This window comes from Furipterus horrens, unplaced genomic scaffold (genome assembly GCF_987537825.1).
Source record: "Furipterus horrens unplaced genomic scaffold, mFurHor1.1.pri manual_scaffold_1, whole genome shotgun sequence".
NCBI classification, from domain to species: Eukaryota; Metazoa; Chordata; class Mammalia; order Chiroptera; family Furipteridae; genus Furipterus; species Furipterus horrens.
In genome coordinates, this window is record NW_028327171.1 from 187,484,958 (window position 1) to 187,504,428 (window position 19,471).

General features: G+C 43.5%; 1 protein-coding gene across 1 annotated transcript in view; it reads right to left on the reverse strand.

Annotated features, from left to right (window-relative positions):
* The window catches only part of ANKRD44 (ankyrin repeat domain 44), a 304,111-nt gene extending 285,007 nt beyond the window's left edge, over nt 1-19,104 (reverse strand). Inside the window, exon 1 of the mRNA XM_090282096.1 lies at nt 18,886-19,104. Within this exon, the coding sequence (XP_090138222.1) occupies nt 18,886-18,912 (27 nt within the window). The 5' untranslated portion in view covers nt 18,913-19,104. The remainder of the gene's footprint in view (nt 1-18,885) is intronic.
* Between the last annotated feature and the right edge of the window lie 367 nt (nt 19,105-19,471).

Sequence of the window (19,471 nt, forward strand, 5' to 3'; positions counted from 1 at the left end):
GCCTTTCTCAAATCCTGCAAATACGGGGCGGTGGAGGGGGTTGGTGATAACCAAAGAGTTCCTTCTGTACTATTTTCTTGACTGTATGTGGAGGGTGGTAGGGCTGTTTCAGATCTATTCATGTCATCACACACTGAGCTATCAGTCACAAATTCTTGATTATACATATTTAACAAGGTACAAGAAAAAAGTCCACCAAAAAACTTGGCAATATTTTCTACCACTAATCCTTTTAACCAGGGCTATTTATATAACAAAAAAATTAATCACATCCTGTCCTTCCTGTCTTCAAAGATTCCAGGAGGAAGAAAGAAAGTAAATATTAAGAAACTGGGAAGAATGGGGAGAAAGGAGAAACTAGCACTGGATCACTCATTCATTCAACAGTTACTAGTAACCCACCACAGGTGAACGAGAGCCCTGCATGCTGAAGAGTGGGATCGCAAACATTTCCCCTTGGAGTGAAGAACAAATAAATGGCTTAGCTCCAACCTTCCCCAGTCACACACCAATCAAGCACCTAAAATGGATTAAAACCAGAAGTGAGAGGCTCTGTGAAGAAGCTTGCCTCTTCTGTGTAAGAAGAAAATTAAAAGTGCTCATTAAATACATCTACATTTAGGCACAACTACTGATTAGGCAGTTCTGTGACAAACATTCCCTTCAGATGGGAATTCCAGATCCTTCTCATGAAATTCTAAAAAGATACCAAAGCGCATGGTGGAGGTATTTGGGGGGTGAGGACATGGGAAGCCTCAGTATTTCAGCACTATTACCAGTTTCAAGTGGTTTCAGACAAGAATGAAGTTCCACTGCCTTCTGTGTTGGTATCAAAAAGTTCCTCACCCAAAGGGGAACCATAAGGCAATGTCCTTTGGCCCTGTATACAATGGGCGCCCTTGTCTAGAACAACTTAGAAGTGGGTGATACATTCTCATCTGGATAATGCGGATGATATGACACTAGAGCCACATAATAATTACCCAGGTGGCAGACCACTATTCTATCACAGGGTATTTATACAGTGTTTCAAACTGTACCCTAAATATAACAATAGAAATGACACGTGATTTCACAAGAACTGTTAAGAACAGGACGAGCAAAGGAAATGCACCTTAGACTGAGCCAGGAAAAACAAGAGCTCTGCTCCTACTAAGCATCAACAAACGTAACCACTGGCCTCAGTATCCTCCTCTGAAAAATGGGGATTCCAGTGTTCCCTTCTATTCCCCCCGACAATTAGTGATATTGTTTAGAAAATGTTGGTTTTCAGAGAGCTTAGATATTGAGTCCCTGCCAGTGCTTTCTCAAGTTATACACCACATGAATTTCTTTATAAATCTTCTTTCTCAATGAGTATCTTCAGTCTTAATTCTTTCTCTCTGGAAGATCAGAAGAGAAAAATGAAGCTCACTTTTAGATGCAAGATGACATGTGTTGATTGACCTCCCTTCTGCCCCTCACTAACCAGTTCAAGATGCCCCTCTTCTTCCAAGATCAAAAGAACTCCAGGCCTAGAAGGAGTTTTAGAATAACTCAGACAAGTCTGGAAGAGCAAGAGTGGGAACCTGAGTCTCTTTATAACGACAACGACGTGAATACTGGAAACCACATACACAAACACAGTCTCTCTCTCTCTCTCTCTCTCTCTCTCTCTCTCTCTCTGTGTGTGTGTGTGTGTGTGTCTGTCTGCCTCTCTGTCTCTCCCCCCAAACATATAATTCATACAGAAATTACAAGACTTAGCTTCAGAGAGAACTTTCTAAGATAATGGGAAACATTAAATAAGTATATACTATTGATATATACTTTTTAACTTTATAATTTCCATCTGTAATAATTAAGCATATCTTTAAAATGCATGTTTAAACTGGCTCTCCATAAAATTAAAGCCATTTCCTTCCCCATATCAATCTAGAGTCTCTACACGATAACACTAAAAATAGTATTTTTAGCACACAATGGGAAATGGGAAATATTCAGACTTCTGTTTCACTCTCAAATTTAAGAGGTAAAGGTCCCTGCCCCCAACCCCTGACGCCCATCTTGGCTTATTGAGAGCATCAAAAGTACATTTTAATTGTTTCTGAGTCCACATCTGGAGTTTAAAAATTCAGTTTAAAAGGCAAATGGTTTAAAATATAAACATATGGCTTCCTTCTCTACATTGATTCCTAGAGGGAGAAAAAATCTGAATACAAACAAACTATTGTTTTAAAGAGGATTTTTTTAATTAAAAGCATACCATGAAGGCTAACTAAGCTTCTACTTTCTCCTAGAGAAAATAATAAAAGCAAGAATTCCCATCTTAATCTAATTAACTCTAGATCAAAGTGCAGCTTAGGTAATACTAAGGCTAGAGGAGTGCAACTCAATTTCTGAGGCGTATGGTCCCCAGTCTGTGCTGGGGTGAGAGAAGGGGCTGGCAAACGTTTTTTCTGAAAAGGGCCAGAGAGTAAATAGTTCCAGCTTTGCAGCCCATGTAGGAAAACAGCCACCAACATTATATAACCTCAATGTTTCAGAATTAAAATATACACACATATCCAGTAATGTTTAACTAGCCTCCTCTTTCAATAGCATTCAATAGTTTTAAGAGGAAAAAAAAGACTCCAAATTAAAATGACTTTTTACAAAGGATCTTTCACCTGGCTTTTGAATCACTTGTTTTCAGAAAAATGTATTATTTTCTATATTTATGTACTTAAGGCTTGAAATTTTATACCGATGGTTTTCAGAAATTCTGCCATAATGATTTTTTGTAAAGACTGTTCTATCAACTATTTTGTTCTTATACACTTCCTCAACAAGACAGTTTTATACTTCTGTGAGGAGGAAGTGGCATTCTTACAACCAATTTTCAGTTATATTTGACAACTGAAATCAAGGATGACTGCAAACGCCCCAGAATTTTTTCAACACACAAATAAACTAAGTCGACTGATTTGTTAAAACCAAAATGAAAGAGAAAGGCACCTCCTCAAGCTGTAGGAATCAAATGCTACAGTTCAAACCAAAGTATGGAGATTGCGCACAAAAATAAAACAAGCAGGAACACCTTCTACCAATGGTGTCTAAGGTAGAGAGAAAGAAGGCCAGATAAATGGACACAAATTTAAGAAAAAAATTAAAATCGTATCCTATGGGAAAAAATCATATCCTCACAGAGCTAAAAGGGACCCTAGAGACTTCCGGCCAAGATGGAGGCTTAGACGGACGCGCTAGGTCTCCCTCTACAACTAGAGAGGAATACAACTACTTCAAAACAAAGGATAACTAGAAATTCCAGAAAATAAAACTACACGGAAGCCCAACATATGAAGTTATAAACCAGCGGCGCTCTTTGGGCAGGTAGGACGAGAGAAAGGGGGCGGAGCTGTTGGCGGTCGCACCTGGGACAGCGGCGGGGAGAACAACCCCGGCTGCAGTCGAACCCCCGGCAGCTCGCGACCCCAACGCTGGGGAAAGCAGCCACCACATCGCCTTGAACAGTGAGGCCCAGGGGGGCGGGAGGACGGATCCCGGTCTCCTAGCGGAATAACTGTGTGAATCCATCTTGGACCCCCGCCCCCAAAGAAAGCGCCACAGGGCTGCGAAATAGGTCGCAGACAGACACCGGTCGCTGGCTTGTGACGACAAAGCACCACGGCGCAGCGAGAAAGGCTGCCAAAGGGCGCCGGTCGCTGGGTCATTACGAGTACACAGGCACTGCCCCCTACAGCCGGCCCAAGAAAACAAAACGCATCTGTCAAAATGAGGCAGACAACTATAGAAATCCCGGTGGCGCAGCTCACCAGGCAACAGATGGAGAACCTGACAGATGAACAGATAAGAAACCTGTCAGATGATCAGTTCTGGGCCATTGTTATCAGGTGGCTTACAGAATTCACAAAAGATCTGGAAAAAGATATGAAAGAAGCGAAAAACACTCATAACGAAAGGAACAAAACCACATACGAGAGAGATGGTGAGGAAATAAAATCCAGAGTTCATTTCAACAAACCGGAATATGGAGAAGGAACAAGCAGTCAACCAATGCAGCGAGAGGAAATGGGAAGCAACGATGAGAGGATCAGAAGCCTCTGGGACAGCTATAAAAGGCCCAACATAAGAATCATTGGTTTGCCAGAGAGCGAGGAAGATGAACTAGAACTTGAAAAATTGAGTGAAAATATAATAAAGGAGAACTTCCCAGACTTGGGGAAGGAAATAGACTTACAGGTCCAGGAAGCACAGAGAGTTCCAAAAAAACTGGACCCAGGGAGAACCACTCCAAGACACATTATAATCAAAATGTCAAAAATTAAAGATAAAGAGAGAATCTTAAAAGCAGCAAGAGAGAAGAAAAGAATTATGTACAAAGGGGTCCCAATTAGACTATCAGCTGACTTCTCAAGGGAAACCCTACAGGCAAGAAGAGACTGGCAAGAAATATTCAAAGTAATGAAAATCCAAAACCTACAACCACGAATACTCTATCCAGCGAAATTGTCATTCAGAATAGAAGGACAGAGAAAGTGTTTCCAGGACAAAATAAAACTGAAAGAGTTCATTAGATCCAAACCACTGTTATATGAGATGTTAAAGGGACTGGTTTAGAAAAAGGAGGATCAAGACAATGAAATCTAAAATGAAAACTGCATCACAATAAACAACAGAAGCTAGGGAATTGAAACAAAGGCAAACTAAACAGGCAACGAGAGTGGAAAAAGAACTATAGGTACGGGGAACATATTGGGGGGAGGTCAACAGGGAGGGGGAATGGGGAGAGGGAGGGAGATGATATAGGCATTAAGGATCATAGTAGGAGGGAATGGAATAGACAGAGAGAGGTTGAGAAGAACTATATGCACAACTAATGGACATGGTCTAAAAGGGGGGGACAACTGGAGGGAGGGGGGCCACCGGGTGGAGGGGAGCAGAGGGAAGGGAAATTGGCACAAATGTAATATTATAATCAATAAAACACATTAAAAAAAAAAAAAAAAAAAGGGACCCTAGAGAACTAGTCTCTTTAGTTCGACGACTGAGGAGCCAACTAGAGATTCCAGGACTATTCACTGAGTGCTTGCCGTGGGCCGCTTGCTGAACAAGGACTTATCTTTTCCCCACTTGATTGTCACAACTTCTCATAAAACAATTATTATTATACCCATTTTACAGTTGACGACACTTGAGTCACAGGAAGACTGACACAGCTAGTTAGAGCAGAGATGTGACTATAGTCCAGCTCTCCAAACACCCACTCAGTATTCCCTTCTCTATGCCACTCCTGTGCAGTATTTTGGGAATCTGTTAAGTAAGATGCCACAATATTTTAAAATATTATATATACTGTAACCTACAACCTTGATATAAGATGGCTTGCTAAAAAGCAGAGCTCCTCCATACAGAGGGCCCACAGGCATATGAAAGAATGCTCAAATCACGAGCCATCAGAGAGATGCAAATAAAACCATAATGAGATACCACCTCACACTCATCAGAGTGGTCATCATTAACAAGTCAACAAACAACAAGAGCTGGTAAGGATGTGGAGAAGAGGGAACCCTAGTACACTGTGGTGGGAATGCAGACTGGTGTAGCTACTGTGGAAAACAGTATGGAATTACCTCAAAAAACTAAAAATGGAATTGTCTGTTGATCCAGGGATCCCACTGCTGGGATTATACCCGAAGAATCCTGAAAGACCAATTCAGAAGAACCTATGCACCCCTATGTTCATAGCAGCACTGTTTACAATAGCCAAGTGCTGGAAACAGCCTAAGTGCCCATCTGTAGATGAGTGGATGAAAAAACTGTGGTACATCTACACAATGGAATACCATGCAGCAGAAAGAAAGAAGGAACTCCCACCTTTTGCGACAGCATGGATGGAACTAGAGAGTTATATGCTAAGTGAAACAAGCCAGGCAGCAAAAGACAAATACCATATTATCTCACCTAATACAGAAACCTAATAAAACAAACAAATGAGCAAAATGGAACCAGAGTCATGGAAACAAGAAACAGACTGACAGTGACCAGAGGGGAGGGGTGAGGGGGAGAAGAGGAGAAAGAAGGGGAAGGGTCTAGTCAAGGAACTAGAATAAATGACACACAGACACAGACAACAGGGTGGGGAATGACTGTGGCGGGGGTGGGAGGCAGGGTGGGGGAGAGCAATGGGGGGGAAATGGGACAACTGTAATAGAACAACAATAAAAAAAGAAATTTAAAACAAATAAATAAAACCTTGCAATTGTAGGATAGACAGAAAAATATTTAAAAATTAAAAATAAATAAAAATTAAAAGCAAAGCTCCTCAAAAGAAGATTATTTCTTCTTGGCTGCCAAGAAAAGGAGCATTAGCAACTAAAGGTCATGTGAGCATCACCTCAAGGACCCCAAGAAATGTTTATACTGAGTCTCCAAAGTACCTAAAATCCTAGTCACTTGACTTCTACATTACTCATGAAGGTATCATTTACTCAAGTTGCAACTGGCCATTTGTCAAGCTTACCATCTACTCTTAAATCTGGACTCCATTTAAAAGGATATGGAAGGATTTTCACACTTGTAGGTATAAACAAAGGTACGTCAGCATCCCTAACATGACTCTGAAATCTGTCAATGCAGCAACCAATACCCACTTCCTGTTCAGGTAAAAAGAGAGGCAGGGCAATCAAAACTGAGACCTTATCACTGCTTGCTTTCTTTAAAAACCAACTAATTTAAGTAGAAATATGGTTAAAAAGTTAGTGTAACAAACTAATATATAAATGCCCCTGGAAATACCTTACAATGAAATTTATTACAAGGGCAGCCAAATCTAGGTTTTCTAACGGCATACAAGATGCGATTTTAGGCAGATGCTCAATATCTGACTTGAGTTATGAGAACCACTTAAACTAAATCAACAGATGGGTGAACCTCACAACTAAGAAACATATTCGTTAGGCAACAAAACTAGCAGACTTGTATGCTTTTTTGACAAAAGGATTCTAATAACTTTACTGAAGATATTCTATCAAGAAAGTAGAGTATCTGAAGGACCACAAAGAGAGTAGGAAGAAGTAAAGAAAAAGAGAAACAGCTTCCAAAGAAGAGTGAGTCACTAAAATATTTAGGTGCCCTGGGCAAATGCTAAGGTTTTGTGGTTTCGTTTATTTATTTGTAAGATAAGAACTTTTTAAAAATATCAGTGCAATACCATTTTCATCAAATAACCAGTCAGTATTTTCTCCAAATGTCTCATAGGATCATGTTTGTCTGAATCAGAATCCAAATCTATTCACTGTGATTAGTTTACATATGTCTTAATTCTCACTTAATCTATATATTTCTGCTCCATCTTTTTTTCTTATAATTGATTTTTTAAAGAAATGGGATTTTTTTTCCAGTAGATGCCCCATCATGTGAATTTTTTTAATTAAAAAAATGTATAAGGTTAAAAACAGGCCATCTCCAGATCTACTACATTATTCCATCAACACCCTGCACCATGAAGGGCATCCAGCCTCTTTCAGTGAGTTCTGTGCCCCTCCAGCATACATGTTTGTCCACAAAATGTTGCCATGACAAGTAATGAATGCAACATTCTCTTCAAGTAGGGGGCATCGTGGAGACAAAAGGACCCATAGATAATATGCTGCTTTATGCTTCAGTGCTTTTTGGAACAAGGTGGGGTACAAATTAATTTTTAAAAGATCATGCCTATGCAACAAATGGAAACAATGAGTTTTGTCCAGACACCAACTCATTAATTTCTGTCTCCAGGAGAAGCCATGTAGTACACAGCAGTAGAACTGAAGTGAGCAAGATTTGTTAATATACAAACACCTCTCCTACCAAGTTAGCGTGTTGAATATTTGTTGAGTATTTCTTTCCTTTCCTTCTGTGCCTCCTAACATGAACCATATGCTTCAGTAAATTCACAATCCTCAGGTGACCTGACAGGTACATGGCACGTCACTCAGCTGGGATGCCTTCCGCCCCCAGGCGCTGCCTAAATCATTCCCTTCCTCAAGGCTCAGCTGGACTCCCTCCAACTCCCTGAAGCCCATCTCTGGACTCCTGTAGTCTCTATTCAGTTCCCCAGAATGTCATCTAAACCTGCACTATCCCTGGTTTGAAAGATGTTTCCTACATCACATGAATCCCATAAAGATTTGATGAGGGCCTTCCATGCACCTGGCATTCAATATCATCGCTGACAAGGCCATAAGCCCCAGGAGGAAAAGGACCTCCTATGATATTGATACTACACCTAGCCTATGTCAGGAGCCAGTGCACAACAGCCAACCAAGAATGTGCATCTTGGAGTTAAACTTGCCCAGAGGGGAATCCCAGAGTCACATGACCCTGAATAGCTTACTTACTCTCAATTTTCATTTTCACGTAAATGGAATAATAGCCGCTCTCTTGGAGAGATGTTGTTAAGATTAAATCACATAAAGCATGAGTACTGTTTTGTCTCCTCATTCCCAGTTCTGTCTGGTTTCTATTTTATTGTACCTGTTCTTACTTGTTCTTGTCCTTTTTAGAAAGGAGGGGAGCAGGGACTCCAGCGGAGTCATTGCCATGCAGATGGAGTTCATTAACCACTCCGTGAGTGCCTGGATGCATCGAAGATCTACCTTGAAGGGGAGAGAGTGTCCTTTCCCATAATATTTAGGGTTGACATCTCCTTTTCCCTAGTATCACCCCAATTCTTCTTCCCCTGGAAAGAAATCGAACTTGCTCAGGACTAACTACAGTGCTAACGCATCCTCACCATCAAAAGCTCAATTTAGAAAGTGGGGAAATATACCCAGAAAAGAAGGCAATATGTGATCTTTTATCTTGTGATGGGGCAGATCATTTTCCCTGAATTTAGCTTGAATGGAAATCCAATATGCCAGTGTGCAGATGAAAGCTCTGTTTACAGAAGTGTCTCCAAATTTTTTTGTCTGAGCACCTCATGAGTAAAAAACATTTGAACATGTACATATACACATATACACATGCATACATATTTATTTAAGTCACTTAACAAATACTTATTAAGCATTTACTATGTGTCTTCCACTATTCTAAGAGCTGAAGAGGCAGCAGTGATTGAACCAAGCTAACAGCAATAATAACAAAGATCTTTCCCCTGTTATTTGTATCTCTCCTACACATAAGTTTTTGTTTAAAAAATATATATGGTGTAAGGGATATGTACTATGAAGGAGAAAAATAAAGAAAAGGGAAAAGAAAATGTAGAGTGGCCTTTTAAATAGCATGGCCTTCAATTAGAAGGTAACATACGAATGAAGAAGTGAGAGTGGACCATGTGGATACCAGGGGAAGAGCTAGCTCCACAGGTCGCAGGATCAGCAAGGGGCCCGAGGCAGGAGTATACCTGGCATGTTCAGTTAATAGTGAGGAGGCCAGTATGCTTAAGTCAAGGAGTCAGAGAGAAGTAGGAGGAGACACACCTGGACAGGCAAGTGGAGGGGCTGCATTGAGGGGGCCTGATGGGCCACTCTATGATTTTAGCTTTTACACTGTGTGAGACTGGAGGGTTTTGAATCAAGAAGTGACACGATCTGAGATGCATCACTCTAAGTAAAGTGGAGGGGTCAACACTGGACGGGAAGGCCACTGCAACGATCCAAGTAGTGGTTTGGCCGGGTGGTAAAAAAATGGGAAGTAGAGCTAAGAGAATTTTATAGTACTGGTATATAATATATATTAAACGTAAAAAGAAATTAAAGGGATTTTTAAAAAAAATAAATCTTACATTTTCTTTCCCAAACTCAATAAACCATCTTGCTCGCCCCTGGGATAGAGGCAGCCCCTTCCTTTGGAGACCACTGTTGGACAATAATTGGTTGGGTGGTGTGTCCCAGCTGACCTGAATTTCTGCCTGGGCTTTCTGTCTTGACACTTCCGTGCTCACTTCCTCTTTCTCTTCATCTTGCTAGTCTTAGATACCAAAACAAGTTCCTCCATAGACTGAGCAATCTACCCATACAGAGGCTATTGATTGCATGTAGGAATTCCCTCCTTGAGAAAGTTTGTGGTCACTGTGTCAACTGCACTCAACCTCTGGGGCCAACAGTTGGGAAACAGACTTGTCAGACCCAGATATAATGTGGAGTTCAATAAAATGGGATTATGGGGAGCACCCAGGTCATGTACTAAAGCAGCATCTCTGAGGAAGGCTAAGGTGGACTCCAGCTCACCACATATCAGAAGAGACATGGGGTCTCCAACGTTTGCTCCCCTTGCTCTGAAAGAGGCTCTGGGGACTCTAAAAGGGCCACTCTTCTGGGAAAAGCCAGAAGAGTTCTGTGTATATAAAATGTAGTTCCTGGAGATTCTAGAAGATGGCATCCTTGGCAAAAGTACTCTTTGACCCTTAGGCAGAACTCAAGAAGTGTTTCGGAGACCTGGTCAACTTGAAAGCTACTATCACTATCCTGGGCAGGAAATCAGAAGTTCATGTAAGGCAAGTACTTATTGAAACCAGATTCCATGGGTTTAAAAGAGGTCAACACTGAGATATTTGGGGTGTTCTCTTAGAACATTATAGCTTGAAAGAATTTAGAGAATTTTCCACCTATCCAATCCCATTTTACAGACAATGAAACTAAGACCACAACGTGCCCAAGCCATACATATGACTATTAGAAAAAGAACCATGAGTAAAATCCAGGTCTTCTGATGCCAAATTTAGTGTTATTTTAAAATAAACAAAAGCAATTTAACACTGAAACTTTTAGATACAGATTGGAAGTATGATTACATTTTGCATGTCTAGGCCTCAGATGTTCCTACCAATCTTTCTAATTTTACTAGAAGCTCTGGAGATTCCCTTGGGGCCAAATGGTTTCCTGATATTAAAGATATCTTAGACAGTTAACACTGAGATTCTTATGACTCATGAGGGTAGAAGAGAGGAATTTATGAAAACCAGGATCCATGAAAACCAAGAAATCCAAGCAAGCATTGGCTTACTAAAACCTGAAACAACCCAGAAGTGGACTACAGACTTTTTATTGGCTTGGCCCCATTAATAGAGTACTAGACAAATTTTCAGTTTTCAAAAGGGGAAACAACTAAAAGAACCCTTAAAAATTAGAAGTATTGCCCTGGCTGGTGTGGCTCAGTGGACTGAGTGCTGGCTGTGAACCAAAAGGTTGCCAGTTCAACTACCAATCAGGGCACATGCCTCGGTTGTGAGCCAGGCCCCCATTTGGGAGCTCGCGAGGAAACCACACATTGATGTTTCTCTCCCTCTCTCCCTCCGTTCCCATCTCTCTAAAAATAATTAAATATTTTTTTTATTAGGAATATCATAATTTTAAAAACTAAGCATGAATCATCAATTTCAACCTCTTGGGCTACCAACTTCTTTACAAGCAAGAAAATTGATAAGAAAACATAACTGCTCTCCCAACCTCTGATGACAGGTAGAAGGCAAATATGATGTTGGTTAAAAAGTAGTAAGGGGCTCTCTGCTATTTCCCATCTGACAGACAGCTGTGTCATTCTGCGCAGTGCCAGCCTAAACCCTGTGACATGACAGTAAAGGTCGGACTGAACAGATTTGTCTGTATTGGGCGCTGGTCACCGGGGCTGCTTTTTACTCTGGCAAAGTGGGTATTGTCGCCATCAATGATCCCTTCATTGACCTCAACTACATGGCCTCCATGTTCCAATATGATTCTACTCATGGCAAGTTCAAAGGCACAGTCAAGGCTGAGAATGGGAAGCTTTTTGTCAGTGGAAAGTCCATCTCCATCTTCCAGGAGCAAGATCCCAGCAACATCAAGTGGGGTAATGTTGGTGCTGAATATGTGGTGGAGCCCACTGGTGTCTTCACTACCATGGAGAAGGCTGGGGCTCACTTGAGGGGTGAAGCTGAAGGTCATCATCTCTGTCCCCCTGTGGATGCCCCCATGTTTGTGATGGGTGTGAACTATGACAAGTATGACAACTCACTCAAAATTGTCAGCAATGCCTCCTGCACCATCAACTGCTTGGCCCCCACAGCCAAGGTCATCCATGACAACTTTGGCATTGTGGAGTCATTCACGACCACAGTCCATGCCATCCCTGCCACCCTAAAAACCGTGGATGGCCCCTCTGGAAAGCTGTGGCGAGATGGCTGAGGGGCTGCCCAGAACATCATCCCTGCTTCTACTGGCACTTCCAAGGCTGTGGGCAAGGTCATCCCTGAGCTGGATGGGAAGTTCACTGGCATGGGTTTCCGTGTCCCCACCCCCAATGTGTCCACTGTAAATCTGACCTGTTGCCTGAAGAAAGCTGCCAAAAACAATGACATCAAGAAGGTAGTAGAGCAGGCATCAGAGGGTCCCCTCAGGAGCATCCTGGGCTATACTGAGGACCAGGTTGTCTCTTATGACTTTAACAGTGACACCCACTCCTCCACCTTCAATGCTTGGGCAGGCATTGCCCTCAATGACCACTTTGTCAGGCTCATTTCCTGGTATGACAATGAATTTGACTACAGCAACAGAGTGGTGGACCTTATGGTCCACATGACCACCAAGGAGTAAGAGTGCCCTGGACCACCAGCCCCAACGACAGGAAGAGAGGCCCTCAGCTGCTGGGGAGTCCTTGCCCCAAATCGATCCCCCAACACACTGAGGATCTCCTGACCTCCAGTTTCCATCCTAGACCCTCTAAAAATGGGAGGGACTTAGGGAGCCCTACCTTGTCATGCACCATCAATAAAGTTCACTGTACCCCCCCCAAAAAAAAAGTAGTAAGGAAATAATCAATAAAACTTGACTTTGGGTGGTAGGCACACAATGCAATATACAGATCGTGTATCATAGAAATGTACATTTGAAACCTATATAATCTTATTAAGCAATGTCCCCCTAATAAATATAATTTTTAAATAATAATAATTATATATTATTTATTATATAATGTTATATATTATATTATTTTATATAACAATTTTATATAAATTTGGTTATATAAAACTAATCTGTAAAATAAAAAATTTTAGATTATCAATAAAATAAAGGGATATTATCCTTCAGGGCAGGAATCAGTTCCTCAATCACTGACACTGGTTCAGACCCTCTTCTGAAACCTGAAGTGAGCTGACTTGTTGCCTGGAGACCCAAATTGGAGCTCATCTGCAAACGCGCCCCCCGAGGCCACACGGAGGACTGCGGCGCAAACCATGTGAAGCTGAGACAGGAGAGAGAGGGTGAAGCCAAGGCACCCCAGGCATCGAGTCCAACCTCTACATTTTGCAGAGAGGAACCTGAGACCCACAGAGATTAGTCTGACTCACAAAGGGTTGGCTAATGCACAACATATGCCACCTCTGCCTTATCTTACACCCACAGCCAACACTCATGACCAGTCATTACATTTTCCCCATCCTCAGCTGCAAGAGCCAAAATGCTTCTGATACAACGTGGCTGCAACCCCTCCACCAACTGGTCAGAACTCATGTGTGAGACGGAAGGCATTTTCTAACTCTGGACTTGCACGTGGCCATAAAACATCTCTGTAATACCTGCTCCAGTGGAAACCTGACTCAAAAGTCACCAGTCACGCTAGTTCTCTGCCACTGTTAACCCTGAGGGGAGCAAACATAAAGCCTATGTAGTGTGACCATGTGTCCAGGTTTACCTGGGACAGTCCTAGTTCACACCTGTACCCTCAGCTTAATAGCACCCCCTGCTACACCACCATTCTCAAAGGTTGTCCCCATTTGGATAAAAATGATAGGATTATCCAAATTCTACGTCACTCCTAATCATCTACAAACATTTGTAAATGCTTGTTTGCTTTTTTGAGTACCTGATGCATCAGGAAAAAAAGAAAAAAGCCACTGAACCAGTCACCGGTAGTTTTCTCCTACAATGGGACTTCCAAATAATTCTAACACCAGCAGATCTTTGAAAGGGCCTCAGGGACTCCTGCCCAGCTCTTTTACATATTGAGCTTCGATATGGGATTTTCGTTGGGGAAGACAGAAAAAAAAAGAAGAGCCATAGCTTACACAAGTTTGAAACCACAGGGTTATCACATCTCTGTAGTTCCTGCCTATAGTATTTAAATTATTTCATGTTGTACTTTATTTAGCCCATTAAAATTCACATTATGTTGTTGAAAGTGAAATTGTTGTAAAGAATGCTTCAGTCCTGTTTCTGGCACAAACAACTGTGCCTTTTTGAGTTTATATTTACTTTCTGTTTAGACGAAAAGAGGAAGTTAAAGTTGAAGCTTTTTTAAAAAAAATTTCAGTCATTCCAGGACTAGACCTTGTGTGCTGCTGCTGCATTTACACTAGAGCAGCCAGTTGTTTGTCTCAGAGAAGCATAAATTCAGTTTATTTCAAAAAGTCTTTGGTCTCGACAGCATAGTTATCAGCTCTGTGCGCAAAAGAAAGATACTGATGTTATCATGCAGAAATTTTAAAAATTGTACCTGGCTACCTAGACTGAAGACTAGAAGAAAATATATCAAGATGTCAAGCAAGGGTGGGTCTCTCTGAGTATAGTGGTTCCAGATGGTTTTTGTTTATCTAGCTTTCTGATTGTTCTATTATGATCCTAGTTTACATGTTAATAATAGAGAAAAAAATCACCGAGTCACCAACCAACACATCAGTCAGCAGGGTGGGGAGGTGCAGAGGCTAACAGGAGAGGCCAGACACAAGTCTGGTAGGAGCAGAGGCCTCACAGCAGCTCCTGGCTCTCACACAACGGGGTCTGGCCCAAGGGCTTGGAGGAGTGCAGGGCGCAGCTCACCCACTGGCTTCTGTAAGTAAGAGCAGGCGCCTGTGAGTCCTATGGCTGCGCCCTTTCAACTATTAAAAGTATAGCCTTGTGGTTAGAGCCCCACCTATGCCATCAAGACTGCAGGGTAAGTGGCCACCTTGCTAATCACTTACTGGGTGTGTGACCTTGAACAAGTCAATTAGCCTCTCTATTCCTGTTTTCTTGTCTATAAAATAGGAATCACACTACAGTGGCTGTGAGGATTATGAGAGATGATTCATAGCAAGGGCCCAGCCTACAGTAAGATCAAAATAAAGGTAAGCCATTATTAGGTCTCTGCCATGAAAAACCAGTCCTCAAGTGCCCTCCCCAGACCATGTGACTGGATCCCAAAACAACTAGAGAATGGTCCAAAGAATAATGCCTTTCTTTTCCCTCTTACTCTGCTGAAGGCAGGACTGGAGCATAGAGTTTGCTGTAAACCCCATGCTCTAGGGAACGATGGAGGATGAGGGCAGCCCAGTAAAATATGCCAACAGGTCCCAAGGCCCCACACCATGGGCTAGAAATCTTGCTTTCAAACTAAGAGGATTTCTAGTTTCTTGGCACTGCCACAGCTGCCAGCCTTTGCCTTTGGCAAGGATATGAGTGACTCAAGTGTGAGCTAGGACTTGGCAAGGGGAAACCAAACCAGAAGGCCTCCAGGCAGGAAGCTTCAAAAAGGGCCACCTGCTGAAACAGTTTGTCTACAGGCAGCCCTCAGGATGGAGGTGGCATTCTGCTGTCACTAGCAAATCCAGATAAAAATATGTAGTGAACATTTCAAAGGTCCAACAGAACTTACCATTCTGGCTTCACAACTTTGAAACAGTTTAGGGGGTCCAAGCCAAAGATATGACCTCACACTTAAAGTCACTCCAGTGTCTTAACCATGTGACATAAAAAATAGCCCCCAAAAGTTCAACAGCAAATCGAATTGTAGAATTCTATGGCTATCTTAAGCCAAAGTGCATTACATTTGTATGTAATAGAATTTTCTTTCCCAAACTTAAAATTACCTCACTTTATTAAAGATATAAATAAACTTCCTAACACCCATTTGGAGAAAATAATTACATTACTATATTAATTAATGTAGGTGGGTGTGTTCTATGCTACATAAGGTGACCAACTTGTCCTGTTTACTTTAACACCAAAAGTCCCATATTCTGGGAAAACCCTCAGTCCTTGGCAAACCAGAATGGTTGATGCCCTATCGCTGCAAGAAAAATTATGTATGTTGTGTGAAAAGGAAAACAGAAGAGACACAGTTACAAATGAAGAAGTGCTAAATACCAAGTTTGTTTGTTTATAGCAATAGTTTCCAGTTCCTTCTCATAGTAAAAAAAAAAAAAAAAGACTGAAAACCAAACTTGCATCTCCCTTCCCCCTTTCTTTTTACTCTTCAAAAATTTCCAAAACACAGTTAGAGTTTTCCTTCTCTTGTACAATTGGGATAAGGGGTACAGGGCTGACTACGGAAGTGGGGACTGCCAGAGCCCAACAAACTCCAGCATCCAGCTTCAGCAGGACAGGATATGTCATCTTTCACTCCCACTTCAGGCACATTTAAAAACAAACCAAGATGACTGTGATTTGGGTTATCAAGACCAAGGATGTGTCCTCAAGCTAAAAATCCAAGAGCCTTGGCAAAAATTGAGATTCACCACACAGACGGGGCATTAAACAAATGAGGGAGGAGTTAAGAAATGATTGTTTAACAAATAGCTGAATGGAGAACTAGGCACTTGTCTAGAAACTGTAAGGCAGGGATCCCAAGCAGCTGGCTCCCTACCCACAATGATGGAGCAAAACTCATGTAGGAAGGGTTTAAGCAAAGGGTTTTTAAGCCTCTGGTGACGTTAAGAACCTGCTTCTAAGAATTTCAAGAGTTTTAAACTGAAAGGTAAGACTATATAAGGCAAGAAAGACCACATACTTCCTGGATCTTAAACCACACAGTAACTATGGTTGCCCACCCCTCAACCCCACCCCACCCAGAACACCTCCTCAACGAGCCTTCCTCTGGCTTTGCCCGAAAATAGGCTGTCAAGTTATAGGTGCTCTTGAATCGTAGAAGTCCAATTCCTTTTATGCATCAGGCAATAGAACCAAATGAAGGTTATATAACTCTTTCCCTCCACATTGATACTACTTTACTGGGGGAAGGGCATTATATATTCAGAAACATTTTAAAAGAGAAACATCTTTGAAAGTCCTACTATATGATAAATCCTAAATAATAAATAACTCCTTATAAGACCAAGTAATATCTTTTTCACTAATGTTGATACCGATTTAGAAGAGGATGTCCTCTTGTAACTCTTTCAACATATCCAAGACCAAGACAGAGGTGTGTTAACCTCTAGCAGAAAGCGCAAGAGCCTGGAAGGCAGGAGACAGGAGCTAATCTCTGCCCAACAGGCCAATAGCTGTGGTTCTTGAGGAAGACATGTTTAACTTCTCTAGATCTCAGTTTCTTCATTTAAGAAATGAAGGATCTGGGCTAAGATGGTCTTTAGGGTCCCTCACAACTCTGAAATCCTATGTGAAATTCTTTTGTGTACGTGACAATAACACCTAACAAGTATTTTTTTGTACTTGGAAGACTTAGGAATAAAGGACAAGTTCAGTTAGTAACATGTCCTGGTGAAGATGACAAGACCAAGTCAGACTAAAACTGGAAGATTTAAAACAAGCAAGTGTCTAACAGTTGTTGAAGTATGTGACCAAAAGGTGGAGGGAATCCTAATATCAACTTACAAACACTTTTAAATGCTCTGGAGCCAACGGGAACAGTAGATTCATCACAATTACCAGCTGCTCCTCCTGCTAAATTTAACAGTAACATGAATTTTAATTCAGCAATCCCTTCCTACAAAGTGGGGAGAAGGGATGAGCTGTAAAGACTTAGGGAAAGTCAACCGAAGCTTTGACTAGAAAAGGCAGAAGAGCCTTGTAGATTGCATTTAAGTTGCAGGATGGACTGGCTGGACACTAACCAGAGACAGCGAGTTATCAGATGCAATCCACTCAAGAAGTAGGAGATGTTTAAAACCAAGGATGGGCATGTTTGACCGCATGCGTCAAAGTCAAGATTGTCTCTGGGACTACCAAGTTCCCAAAACAATGTTCATTACACTCTCCATGAATAAACAGCGTTGGGGGGTGGGGGGCGGCAGCTGTTGTTGTTGTTTTTCCTAAAAGAAGCTGCAAAGAGTTTTGTCATGCAACTTTGGTTGACAGCCTTTGAGTGTCAATGTCCTAAAAGCAGCAGAGTCTGCAAAGGTGAAGCGGTGTCTCCATTCCACAGACCTACACTGTCAACCGTTTCAGCAAATAGCCTCACCTCTCCGAACCAGCACTCTGAAGCTGTCCTGCGTGGTGTCTCAGAAAGGAAAGCAACAAAGCTGATGGACACAAACAAGCAGAGGGTAGGCAGCCCACCTCCTATCAGTGGAGCCCCTGGCTGGACTTCACCTCCTCCACAGAGAGATTGGCCAAAGCCCAGACCTCCTCTCCAACAAGAGCCCCCATCGCGCACCACGCATCCACAGCCCCCGGGCTACTAAAGAGGAAGTCAGATGTCATGTCAAACGGATAGACAGCCGACCACACATGAGTCGCGGTCTGGGCCAGTGTCCGACTTGGCTTGGGGAAGGGTCCCAGGATCCTCTCTCCCTCTCCATCCAACGACCTCCACCCCGAGGCGCGGACGAGCCTCCCCTCGGCAGGCACGGTTTGGCCGAGCCCACACTGCGCAGCACACTAGAAGCTGGATGAGCATCTCGAGCCTCCCATCCCCCTGCCCGGGCCGGCAGACAACACACTCCCGCACACACCCGCACTCCAGCTCCCTGGCTGCGCCTGACGCCCCAGCCCCTTCCCCAACCCGAGCGCGCGGTTCCGACGGCCCAGGGCGGGGACTGCGCAGGGGAAGAGAGCCGAAGCCGCCGGCTTTCGGAGCAGTCAGCGGCCGCACACACTCCTCCCCTTCGCCGCGAGTAAACAGCTCGCGTGCGCGCTCCGCGCCGTGCCGCGCCGCGCCCCCATCCCCCCGCCGGGGCTCCGCACCGCCCTGCGCCCGCGCGTCCCGCCAGCCGGCGCCGCCGCCCCCTACCTGGTCGGTGAGTTTGAGCACTGCCATTCTTCCGCTCCTTCGCGCTCACACACATACAGGTCCCTGGTCCGTAGATGTCACGCCAGGAGCCGGGGAAGCGGAAGGGATTGCCAGGGGAAGGGGAAAAAATCTGGCTCCCGAATTTGACAGCCCTCCCCCTGCTCCTCCTCCGCCACCGCCTCCTCCCGCCGAGAGGCTGACACTGGCTAGTGGTGCTTGCAGTCGAGCCCGCCCGCCTTTATACAGGAAGTACCGGCTGCTGCCAGCCGGGCCGCCACTGACATCACCTCGCGCGGCTCGCTCGCGGCCGCGCCGCCTGGGCCGACGCTGCCTCCTGCCGCTCGCAGCCGCGCCTCGCAGCCCGCGGCCCCCGGCGCTCCGCCGCTGGGCCGGACTGTCGCCTGCTTTCGCACCTGCTCACTGCGCCCCGGCAAGCCCGACCCGTGGCCCAAGGCTGCCCCCGCTTGCCTCCGGCCCCAGAGGGTGCCGAGTTAGATGAGTCCCCCGAGGCTGATCGTGATCTTACCTAGCCCCGTCTCACACACACAGACGGCCAAGGACACACCTGATGAGCAAGCCCTTGGGG